The sequence below is a fragment of the Ceratotherium simum genome, chromosome 25 (assembly GCF_057802395.1).
Source record: "Ceratotherium simum simum isolate JZ-2026a chromosome 25, ASM5780239v1, whole genome shotgun sequence".
NCBI lineage: Eukaryota > Metazoa > Chordata > Mammalia > Perissodactyla > Rhinocerotidae > Ceratotherium > Ceratotherium simum.
The window spans coordinates 38,934,054-38,947,586 of NC_141924.1; the positions used below are offsets into that span (position 1 = coordinate 38,934,054).

Here is a 13,533-nt window from a genome sequence, read left to right on the forward strand (position 1 = left end):
GAAGTTACAGTTACTCCCGTTTTATAGATGAGGCAACTGAGCTCAGAAAAGGGCTTGCCAGAGTCACGCTGTTAACTTGCCCAAAATCACACAGTTAGTAGATAACAGAGAAGGGATTTATAAGCTAAGGCAGTCTGACTCCAGAGCCTATGCTCATTGCCTAAGAGTAGAAGGCTGCAGGATGGAGTGTGTCATTCCTTCTTGATTATGACTAATTTCAGAGAGCTAGGAGATTTGGTGACAGCATCCACACAATTTTCATCATCTTAGACCCCATGAGGTCCAGAAGTACCTGTGGCTAATGCACCTGCAAGTGAGCCTTGGGCAATAGAGGGACAAGGCAAGCTATACTTGAAATACCTATTCAGGAGTCAAAGGAGAACAATACAAATGTTAGGTTCTATTAGGATAATAGAAACTGAAGCCATTGATTTTAAACAGGAATAATAGTTACTTTGAAAACATGAATGAAACTGGAAAACATTTTTCTACCTTTCTTAAAGCAGTGGAGGATTTTTGATGTTGATTATGTCAAGGAGAACAGATTTATGAAACCTTCCTTTTGCAAAGTATTGATTATATAACAACTTCCTAAATTACATAACCACCTCTCACCCTCCCCCACTACCCAAAAAATATCCAGTGCCAAAAATCAGACATATTTTCTCTCTTCCCCCATAGCACCCTATTAAATGTTGCTAAATATAACAGTTTTTATAGATTTATATAATAGTTTCTCCTTCTACATGTTGTGTTTTTCTTCTTGCTATAAACACCTACTTAACAGGTCATGGAGAGAAAGCAATAAGCTAGTATTTCCTTCTCACACCTTAGATTGTGAAAAGTTTAAAGCAGAATTGTGTGTCTTAATTTCCAGGGCTCTGATCAACTTGGGACTCTTTCCACGTTGAGAGTTAACATATGCTCATGAACTGAGAAAAATAACAGAAAAAAACAGCCCAGAAAGAGAACTCATAAGTGGATAGAGTTATTTGTGTTAATTTTGATATCATCAAAAACAATAGATCAGAAAGGGCCCTCCTGTATATTTGAATGAATTACACCTTCTCCCAAATAGAAAATAGAGGTTTCAGAGGGAGTTGAATGAATGAGGTTTATCTAATATATCAAGCAATAATAATGATAGTAATATAATAACTAAAATAAATTGTGTGAAATGTTTTTCTAAATGTTTTACGTGTTTAACTCACTCTATCCTTACAGCAATCCCATTATCTCCATTTAATTGATGGGAAAACTAGCATAGTAAATAACTTGCCTCAGGCCACATGGTTTATAAGTGACACACCAAGGGAATCCACTCCTGGCTTAACCACAGGCTGTGTATTTAAGAAATCATATTCCTATGTCACTCACAAACCATATATGATACAAGGGATTGTGTTTAGGGAAGAACAGAGTTTGTTCAATTTTTTGTTCTTCAGTCCTAATCTGTTCAGTAATTTATTTTGCATCAATTGTGCGTAAAGTAATGTACTGGGTATTTCTTGTGATGTCAGAGCTGAAAGTTGTGGCCATTTGTCACTTTGTCACTACAGAAACACCTAGTCCCCAGGCCCAAAATATGAATGAATGAAAGAAATCAAAGTAATCACTAGAGTTGTTCTTAAACCTAGCTGCCTGAAGAATTAAATTGAGGACATCCAAATAAAATCATCCTAATGTTATTCATGATTGTACAAAAATAGAAATTTCAAAAATTGTAGTGAGTATTTACAGAAACATTCCAATAAGTTTTATTGTTTAATATTTCCACGCTGACAAAAATGTAGGAAAAGTGATTAAATAAAATTTTTTATTCCTAAAACTTCTCTAACCGTACCTAGGCAAGTTATATTTATAGAAAATAACTTATCCTTGCTGTTATTTCAACATACTCAAATTGACTACTAAAATTTACCATGTTTTGGCAGAATTATCTGAACTAATGGAAAGGTAAAGGATGACCAGAAATGTTAACATAGTTACTATCTCTTACTTATCTCTATCAGAATGGAGAATATTTTTTAGTTATTTATTTGTTTTTTGTGAGGAAGATAGGCCCTGAGCTAACATCTGTTGCCAATCTTCCTTTTTTTTTGGCTGAGGAAGATTGGCTCTGAGCTAACATCTGTGGCCATCATCCTCTATTGTGTATGTGGGATGCTGCCACAGCATGGCTTGAGGAGTGGTGCGTCAGTCCACACCTGGGATTTGAACCTGCAAACCCTGGGCCACCAAAGCGGAGCCCACGAACTTAACCACTACGCCACTGGACCAGACCCCAGAGTGGAGAATTTTTGTTGTTGTTTTGGAATTGTTTCAATTTTTGTCGCTGAAGATCTCAAAAGATGGTTTATATTATTGACAGTCTTTTAGAATGTAACTATTATATGTTCAAAAAAGAAGTTATGGTTTCAAGAGCCAGTCTTAATGTCAGCTATAAACAATAAAGCTGTAATTGCATCTCATGGGTCCTAAACTAAAAAACTTAATTGCTTTTAATTCAAATTAAAGATTTAATTTGAAATATTACTTGTTATGCCCTTACTTTTGTTTTGAGCTAAAGGAATTATGTAAGTAAATGTTTAAATAACAATCAGACACTTGCCATTACTAAAGAAAAGCTTCCCATTCTTGACAAACCTCTATCTGCACAAGTTAATAAAATCCCTCCAAATATATTTCCTCAATGAGTAGAAAGTATAATCCAGTTCAGAAAAGGAAGACCCTAGCAGTTGAAAGCAGTGACGATACATGTGTGCGCATGTTTGGGTGCATGTATATATCTTTATGAAAGTGCTGTGACAGGCTCTGACAAATCCGAGTAGACAAAATAGGACATATGCCCTCCCAACAGCTGTTTCAATGTGGGACTCAAGCATGTACCTAAGAAATATAGGGGATTCTAAACAATATTTGAGAGTAAAAGATGTTGAGTGGACTAAGCGTGAAAGCAACCAGTTTGAAGGTTTTCATTTTCAGATGTTAGTGTCGTGTGACCATATTGCTGCAGCTGAATTAGTCTACAGGGCAGAATGTATTTCTACTTGAATGCCATTTGTCACTGAAAATAATTACACAAAAGGTTGTGTTGAATTCAGATCTAATAGGAAGATGTACAGTTTTAGAATTTAGTCCCAATATTCCCAATGATGCAGTATGTGCATACACATATATGATATGATATGTTTGTGTGTATACATATATAGACTGTGTTTTTTTAAGGTGAATTCCAACAGAGCATTAATGGCCATTCGCATAGTTCTTGCAGTCCTTTGCATATACCAAAGAGAGTGCCTTCTGCAAGATTTGTTAAATATTAGACTAAAGCGTGGCTTCCAGCTAAGATGTACAGTTAGTAGATTGTTAGTGGTATCTTAGATAAGTTCCTCTTTATTTTTCATGTATTTTCATTTGTAAGCTTAAAAGCCATAGATACGTGCTAGATTAGAACATATTTGCGACATTCTCCAGTCTAGGTAATTTACATTTATCATTAATTCAATAAGTAAGCATTAAGCATATATTATATATAATATTTTCCTAGGTATTGAGAAGTGTTTTGGGTAAGTTAAATTGTTAAGCCCTTAAGGAGTCTGTTTTATGTCAATAAAAACACATTTGGTTTTATTATTGTATAGATGAGAGTTCTTCATGGCACAACACAGTACAGCTTAGCTGTTTTAATCAAGAAGACGTTAATTAACGCATGCAAGAAATCTCTGAACTGAGCTTCCAGACACAATTTCTAGGACCACATTTCTTAACCTTGTAGGTTTTTCTTATACCCCCAGTCCCAGAAACACGTGGCTTCTGTCACTACCTATGCCAGTAAAAGGGACCCCCCATCCCAGCATGTTTCCTCATCTGGCTCCCCTCTGAATCTGTTCCATGCCAGTGGTTCTGGTTGGCTGACTCTTGAGTCACATGTCTGCCACCTAGTGGTAAACATGCCTGAGAAATGTTTCTTGGATCCGATATTGGGAAGGTGGGGTTCAGAATGTGGGGAACTATTAAATAGGAGGGTGTGTTCAAAGATTTTGGGCAACCACAAATGACAAATCTCACTGCAAATCCAGCTTTTATTATACCCTTTTCCATATTAAAATTCTACATAGCAGCAACACTGACATATATCTACCCAACAATACAACTACACTTCTTAGACAAAAACAAAATCACCTTTTCTCAAAAGAGAAGGTCTATAATCTCTAGTCACTGCATCTAGCTACATGTCTAAGGTTCTTCAGGGTGTATACTCTTGCTCTCATTAAATCTCAATCCTATCTTAATATTCTATAATCTATGGAGTAATTTAAATGTTCATTAGCATCAACATACCAAATATAAAATAGAGTAAAAGTTAAAAATATAACAACAGCAAAAGGAGAATAATTTGATATACATTATGTATATGATACAACAAAAAAGAAAAATCCTCTTTTCTCCAACTGGTCAGAGAATTCTAGCTGACAATTATAAATTCCAATTCTAAACCTTGATTCCTAGACCTATGCACATGGACCCGTATATATTCTAAGAGAGAAACTTTACCTTACATCATTAATTCTGAGTATATACTAATTCTGGATGATAGCATCCCAACCTAGCAATGTGTTATCTACCAGCTTGAATTAAAATAGACTCTTCCTTGGGTCATTCAACCATTCTATAGGATCAGCTGCTTCTGTATGATTCAATAGCCTAGTTAAACCACGGCTGGGAGCATCAGTCAATTGCATTACTCTTTTCACTGTAAAATGAGTTTTTTCATCAGAAATAATGTTGTGTATGATAATATGACCATAAGCAAAAATCTAGTAAGATGGTGTTGCTAGTAGAAGCATAGCCATTAGAGAAGGCAAATCCATATCCAGAAAAAGTGTTTATTACAGTGAGAAAAGAGAGCTATTTCTTCCTTGAGGGAGGGGATTTAATGTATCCTGCTTGCTTCAAGGTGATTAGCTGGTCTCCAGGTATATTGTGTCATGTCAGGGGTTCAAGGTTGATGGCTGCAGCTAGTAACTTGGCCATTCAGCTGTGGTGGTAACTCTATCAACCTCGATGATGAGAAGCCCATTTTGTCAGGTCAATGAATAACTTCTATCTCTGAAAATAGTCACATTTTTATACCCATTGAGCAAATGTTGTGGTGTCCAGAGAAATACGCTAATATCCACGAGGCGAATCATTTGTCCACTAGACTATTGAAAGCCTCTACAACAGTGGGTGCCAAAGAATTACTAGCTCAGAGCTAATACCCAAGAAATTTTGGTATTCTCTTTTCCTGAGTACCGTTACCATACTAAATGCTTGCAGGTTTTTTAAGGGAAGATTTTCTTATTATTACTCCATAACAAACCAAAATTTAATGGCACAAACAACATTTTACTATACTCACAGATTCTATGGGTCAGGGATTCAGAAAAGGCACAGTGGTCAAGGCCACGCTCTGCTCCATAATGTTTGGTCTCTCAGCTGGGATGACTTGATGGCTAGTGACAGTGATGTGTTGGTAAATGATTTCTTTTCTCGGGAAAAAAAAACACTGATCTATAGGGTTTGCCAAATTGCGTAGTGTAAATACTCTCACTGTAGCTGATTTCAACCTACTGGCGTGATGTCACTGAATATAGATTTGGGAAAAGTTGCACAGTAGTGAAACATTAGTATTTCTACCGTTCAGATACAATAGAAGTAAACAACCCAAGGAGCATAGACAATAATAAAATATAGTAAAATAGTTAGGAAGTGATACATTTAGAGTGTTTATAATCTTTTAAAATACATTTTATTTAACTATAAGCTTATATAATTTAAGCTTTAACAAAGACAATATTTAACCACCTGCTCACAAAATTTCTGAAAATGAGCAATCAGCTCTTGCTTGTATGGGCCAGCTTTAGCACACCATTCAGAGGAGTGTCTAAAATATCTGGAGGCCGAAAGATCCACTTATGAGATGACTTCTTGACTTTCATATCTGACTCCTGGTCTGTCATGGCTGGAGGACAGGCAGACTCAATTGGGACTTTTCATGCGAGACCCTCTACACGGCCTCTCCGGCACAGTGGTCTCAGAGGAGTCTGACTTTTTATTTGGAGGCTCAGAGGTCTAAGAACAAGTGTTTCAGTGAATTAGATGGAAACTGCATTGCCTTTTAGGACCTAGGCCCAAAAGTCATAAATTGTGACTTCCACCATACTGTTTTGGTCAAAACAGCCGCAGGCCCACCCGGGATCGAGGAGAGGGAACATAGACCTCACCTCTCAATGGCAGGAGTGTAAAAGAAATTGGGCTATTTCTTAAAAATCAACACAGATGATACTGACAGCTACTTGTGGTAGCTCTTATAATATGATATAGTGTAACATAATGTAATATAGTAATATAATAGCAGCTACTTGTGGTATTAGCACAGGGTTTTTCCCTCAAGAATATTTTTCACCTTAATTTAAAGAAATCTCCAACTGTAAAGTTACTCAGGTGTGAGATTTGGAGCCCAAGACACTTATTAGGTGACTTAAGTCAGGATTTAGTCCTCCAGACATGGAGTTTTTATCCTTATTACGGTTATTATTTTATTAAAACAACCTGGTCCTTACTGGTCTGTTAGGGATTCTATGATCAATTACCGTCACCAAAGATCCCAAAGGTCCCAAGGGATCAAACCATCCTGCCTGTTACAGTAACTACACCTACTTTCTCTCAGGTGATTACATACTGTTGCTGAGCCTCTGCCACCGCAGGATTCTATCATCCACAGGGAAATCAGAGTCCGCTTTAGCATCAGCATTTCCCGCTTTTCATTCCTTGTCTATAAAGAACTGCTATTATGGGGATTTTGTAGTTTTGGGGCTCTCTTCCTACTAAAACATTTCTCAATGACTCAGTGAAAATAGTGTCACTTTCATCTCAAAGGAAATAGTTATGGGGTAGGCAAAATTCTCCATTTTAAACTCCGTAAATCTTCATTTCCTTCTTCTACTTTATACCCAACAAATTTCTGGATTCTTATCTTCATTTATTCCATATATGGCCTTATTCTATGCCACCACTGAGTTTATATTTTAGTTAGCCAGTGGAGCAAACAATTACAACCACACCCAGCTGCTGGATATCACAGTTAAATCCAGATTCTCTGATAAATATAGTCGTATTGATGAATTTAACCGGAGAAAAATTTTTGCTCTTTCTTTCCTGTTACAGCACAACTAGCATCTATTTCTACATATATTCCCAGATTTCTGAGATTACAAATTAGCATAATCATACAAATCTTTTGATTTGAAAGCCTCCTCTTCTTAGGTTAGACTTTGTAACTTCTCCCTTGGTGTTCTGGTTAGAAGTCTGGAGGCAAGGAGGGGTGTTTGGGGGTGGGACATGAAGAGCAGAGGCTTTGTTTTGTAAGATAGCTGCTTTAAGTGAAGGCATTACGTGGTCATCAAGACAAACAGGATGGGGCTCATCAGAGAAGCAAGGAGACTCACTGGGATTTGGTGGATCAGGGTGACTGAGACTCATCTGAATCTTTCCACAGGTCATTTTTCTAGTTCTTGGAGTGCCTTTTTATCTTCAGAGTGGTGTCAGGATTTCCACGTGAGACACCTGGTAAGGCTGTGAATTCATCATACATTGTAATTCAGTGACCTCTCCTAGATGAGGCTCTTTATCTTCTTTTTGTTCTGTCTTAGGACCTCAATAAGAAGCTATAATGAGCAGCCGTAGCAACGCCAGGGTTCTCTGTGCCTTGACCTAAAATTTAAAACCTTAAGCTTTTCCCTTTCTTTCTTTAAACTCTTCAGTGCACTTCACCCCATTGTCTTATATTCTTCCTGCCCTTCAAAATGTCTACAGTAGCCATGACTCATCCATCAGAGCCTTGCTTTCAGAGGCACGCATTTCAGGGGAACTCAGGTGATCACTTAAGTAACTATCTCACCTTCATGTGCCATGGAAGACAATGTTCCTTCTTTTGATGTTAATCTAACTATTACTTTGTCAAATCTATCCAATCAGATCCTATATTCCCCTTTGTCTGAGGAGTTCTTACTTATAAACATATCTGTTACAAACTACTGTTTTAAGCAGGGTTCATTTATTCATTCAACAAAAATTTATGAGCATCCACTCTGTGCCAATCTTCTAGGCACTGGAGATACAGCAGTGAACAAAATAGAAATAAACTTCCTTTCCTCATGGACCTTACATCGTTTTTGGGGACACAGACAGTAAACAACGTAAATATATAAAATAAATAGTACATTAGATATGGACAAATATTAAGGAGCAGGAATAAACTGGGAAGGGGATATTTAGTGCAGGAGATGACCAGGAAAAGCCTTGTTGAAAGGTGAGATTTGAGTAAAAACATGAAAGAGATGGTGGAGTGAGATGGTCATGCAGATATCTGAAACAGAATGTTTCAGGCAGAGAAACAGCAAGGCCCTGATGTGCGAGCATGGATGTCTTATATATAAGATATATTAAACAACAAAACAACACGAAACTGCAATGAAGCCAATGCAGGCAGACTGGAATCAGCAAGAAGAATAGGAGGTGAGTTCAGAGAATTTAGATTCCTTTGGTACTTGTAAGAACTTTGGCTTTTATTTGAGCCAGAGGAGAAGACGTTGAGGATTTGAGCAGAGATATGAATGACCTAACTTACATTTTAACTTAAATAGTGTTTTGAGAATAACCTGATGGGACGATGAAAGCAGGAGGACCAGTTAGGAAGTTATGATAGTAATTCAGGGGGAGATATTGGGTCTTGGTCACAGATAGATGTAGAGGCAAGTGGTCAGATTCTGGAAGTTGTAGGAACATCAAAGGAGTGATTTTAGAGACTGAACTCTAAGTTTTAAGATGGATAAGGAGAAAGTGAGGGCATGAGTACAAGAAGAAGCAGTAACAAATTCCTATGAAAAAGAGATGGAGGATGCAAGTATTTTTAGAGTTTGAGCACTTAAATAAGTGAACTAAAATGTAGTGATTTGTGAGTTATCTGATAAAAACTGAAATTTTAGAAGGGTTGCACTTATTGATAACAGTAGAATCTATAGTGAAACCATGATTGTGAGGTACTGAAATAGGGTGGACATTGAGAATTGAGACCATTGGAGTACACAAAGTCTAGAAACTTAGAAGCCAAAATGCTGGAGAAATTATCTAGATGAGTCATACAAATCACCAAGAATTATCACTAGGGTAATATGGGAAAAAATGACAATGATCTAGTTGCTAACATATTTAAGGAACAGTGGAGAGTGACCCAGGGTGTGGCAGATGACTATTAAAAGGAAAGGTAGCTGTAGGTATAACCTGATGACTAGAGTGTCACAGCATTCTTAGCTGCAGATACCAGAATTCGCTCTCTAGCTAGTTTAAGCAGACGGTGGTTTTAAATGGATATTAAGAAAATCTTAGCAAAAACCATCTGTAACCTGAGCTTTCAGGACCAAATTCCAGAACCTCATTGCAAAGCTGGTAAGGGGATTGCTTCTCCTCTTCTGTCTAAAATCATGATTCCTCCGCCACTTCCTTTTGAGCAGAATGGATGCCTTCACCAGCTTATTTATATCGTACGGCTCACTTCTTGCCTGGGCGCATAATTAGTAGAATCTGTGTGGCACCCGACACTGAGAATTGTAGTTTTTGTACTCTGCGGGAAAGGTGGGATTAACAATGTGAGGAACTTGCCCACTGTAAAGCATGTGATCAAAAGATTTAGGTAGTCTCTGATAACAAATGTCCTTATAGCTTCATTATAATACTCATCTTGGGCTCCTTCCCCAGAGGATGACGGTTATATCTTATACGTTTCTGTATCCTACCTATTGCCATGCAATATGAGATGCTCAAATATTGTAAAATTACTGTATAAATCAAGACATCTCTAATTTACGGTTAGAGAATCAGTTTTCATTGTATTATAATGCTTGTTTCTTTATAAGTATATCGTCTACCTGAAACATACATGTATATAACCATGTTGATTCGCTTAAACTTTTAGGAGATCAGGCCAATTAACCATGCCTGCAGATTTAGTTTTGATATAAGCCAGGATGAACGCTGGAACATTTACTTCATTTGTCATTTTTTCTATTCATTCAACAAATATTTATCGCTTACCTACAGATGTCAGAAACTGAGCCAACACTCGAGTAAGAGAAGACCAAGACAAACACGGTGCCTCATGGAGCTCATATTCCAATGAGGAAATAGCATGGAATTTAGTGAAACTATTTTTTAAGAAATTACACATCGTGATATGATATGAAGAAATAAAGCAAGAGACTGAAGCAGAGAATTATGGGGGCTGGGAAGAGGAGAGACCTAGTTTATGTAGAGTAGGGAGAAAATGCTTCATTAGACGCTGATATTTAAACTGAGTCTAAAAGGATGAGAAAGAGCTGGGCAAATGAAGAGTCAAAGCAAGTGAACTCCAGGCAGAGGGTACAGCATATGCAAAGACTTGGCATATTGAGGAACTCAAAGGAGGCTGGTGTGGTTAGAGCATAGTTTGCCAGAGAAAGACTGACACCAGATACTGCTGGAGAAACAGGCAGGGTTAAGCTCATGCAGAGCCCCGTAACTGATATGAAACAGCTTGGATTTAACCAATGCACACATGCATCTGTAGAATTCGAGAGAGTAGAATACCAGGAATATAACCAGAGATTGAGAAATAAAAGGAAACCTCTTTGAAAATATTAATTATGTCATTTTCATACAGAAGAAGTATTAATATTTTGACCCTTAAATATGATCCCTACCTATGGATCTATATACATTTAAGATCTCAGATGTTTGTGTTCTTTTGTGCCATAAGCATGACAACCTTTCTTGACACTTTGAACCACGACTAGTGACAATGAAGGTAGAGAAATTAACTTATTAAGCACTGAAAACGTGATACAAATATGTGACACTGAATCTACCAGTGGCATTGTAAAAAAAAAAAAATTTTTTTGTTACAGTGTAAGCTTTAGGAAATATCCTGAAAAACATTTGTTTTCTTTACTTATTTTCACCTCAATGTCTTATATCTGCTTTTCCCTCTTTTGTTTGAGTGACTTCTGCTTTATTTTGCATGGGCATCATTTGTTAGCCTATGGTTTTCACTATCCTTCGGAAAATCTCTCCTACAAAACTTGATGGTCATGTGTTGTTCTTCACCAGCAAAATTTTTAATTTAACTGATTTTTTAATTTAATTGATAACTTAACCCAGCAGTTTTTTATTTTCTTTTCATGTATCTTTGCTTTTAGCAGCAGAACTCCCTTTTTAAATGAAAACAAAGGTAAAATCTCAATTCATGAAACATTTAAAAGCAAAATTTCTCTGGGAAGTCAGAGTGCAGAGTCTAGAACAGACTTGAACACTGTTCACCGGACTTTCCCCTGATCACTATGACCACCCCAGAGGCTATTCTGGGGAAATGTAGGTTCCAGAGTAGACAGTTTTAAAATTACGTCCTCTAACCTCTTTTCTCAAAATGACTATTACAAATCTTAGTTACTATATTCTAGGTTGTTGCATATGTTTTTCTATCATGTAATCTAAGAATGAATTGTGAATAAAATCATCAGTGATTACCACTATAGCAACATGTGATTGTCACTATAATCATGTTTAAAGCAACATGATTATGCTTATTTCCTTCAATTCAAAATCTTTAAATGACCAAATGTAAATGAAATTAATTTTGACTTTTAATAGTATTCTCCTAACAAAATCATCATGCACTCTACAATCTTCATTAATAATTATCCTATCGGATGACACATTTTATGTTGTGTTCTATTTCTACTGAAACCATACTGAAATTATTAAATTTTCCAAAAAAATGCATAAAATTTGCATTATATTTTTAACTCAGTAACTTGTTATATGATAGAAATGCAATTTACTTCTAAAGTATTTTGGACCTTGGTTTAGACTCAGGTTTGTGCTTCTCTGATGCAGCCTGTAGAATAACCTGAGGTTATCGTTAGGTATGATGGAAACCTGCCATCTTTTAGGTAGAAGTCATTAATAAGTATTAGTGACTTGTATCCGTAAGATAATTACATTTTCTCTTACACCCCGTAGCTGTTACTGGAGCATTTGGAGTGCCTTGTGTCCCGCCATGAAAGATCACTGAGAATGACGGTGGTAAAGCGCCAAGCCCAGTCCCCCTCGGGAGTTTCCAGCGAAGTCGAGGTTCTCAAGGCGCTGAAATCTTTGTTTGAGCACCACAAGGCCTTGGATGAAAAGGTATAGTATTGTGAAAGGATTCCTATAATTTTATATGTCAGTTATACCTCAGTAAAGCTGAAATTAAAAAATAAAATAAACTTTATCTACTAATTTTAAAAACTAAATTAAAAAAATAAACTTTATCTACTAATTTGACAAATTTTAAAAATTTGTCAAAAATCTTTGACAAACGATTTCAAGCTTAACAATGCTTCTGTCAGCAGCGTCAAGCTCCTGGTCTTCATCCATGACTTGTCTGACTCCTGAAGTAAATCAGTTCAGGAGAACACGTGAATTATAGGAAAATCATTTTTTAAAAATGAAACTGGATTATTGTGTGTATATCAGTAATATTCATAACCATGTTTTTTTTAATACCATTGAATCTGAGGCTTATCAAGTTAGACTCCTATTATGGCACATTATGGTCCTAGTCCAGATGGCCATTTGAAATTTAATATTGTTATTCAGCCTCTCTCTCTCTCTCTCCCTCTCTGTCTCTTTCCCCCCCACCCTCCTCTAAAATGCGTGTCTATAGATGCCAACTAACGGACAATTAAACACATCTTGAAGTATAAATTGGATGTACTTCAACCTTTAGAGATTTATATTAGAAGCAGAAAATACTTTTTTAGGTCTCTAATACTTTAGTTCTGAATATACATTTTTAGGAGGCTCTGCATATAACAGCATAAGGTAGTGGTAGAAAAACCTGCTTTAGGTCTTTTCTAAAGTAGCTGTAAGCTTCTCTTAGCTGTTACTTAAATAAGTTCTACTGACATAAATAAGCCAATATGATGATAATATCCTTTGAAGATTAGTAAGCCTCATGACATGATTTCAATTTTGTGAAATTTCAAAGAATGAACTTTTTAAAATTAATAAAGCCTTAGGATTTTGTAGAGTGGGAATTGGGGCACTTCACTGTAAAGTATCTGAGAAGTTGTGAGCATTAATTCAAACCAGGGATTATTAACCAGTTATATCTAGGCTTTGAGCGTGGAGACACTTATGCTTTACTTAATATTTATATACATGTATATTTTTATCATTGGTTTTTCAGATGTTCTTAGAGCAGGGGATTATGTGGAGTGTGTGCATAAAGATAACTATAATTCTATCCTCTAGATTATTAAAAAGAAATTGTGTCTTACTTTTTATTTTAGCCATGAGAGACAACTAGTTTATGAATAATTTTGAATAAAACAGAAATGGACATTATGTAAAGATCTCTGATAAATAAAATATCAACTAATATCAAATAATCATTTAATATGTTTAATGTTT

General features: G+C 36.3%; 1 protein-coding gene across 3 annotated transcripts in view; it reads left to right on the forward strand.

The window, feature by feature from the left end:
- PPFIA2 (PPFI scaffold protein A2) overlaps positions 1-13,533 on the forward strand; it is a 466,644-nt gene that overhangs the window by 278,173 nt on the left and 174,938 nt on the right. For all 3 annotated transcript variants that reach the window (XM_014796194.2, XM_087449132.1, XM_087449134.1), the window contains one exon: positions 12,100-12,264. In XM_014796194.2, the coding sequence (XP_014651680.1) occupies positions 12,100-12,264 (165 nt within the window). The remainder of the gene's footprint in view (positions 1-12,099; positions 12,265-13,533) is intronic.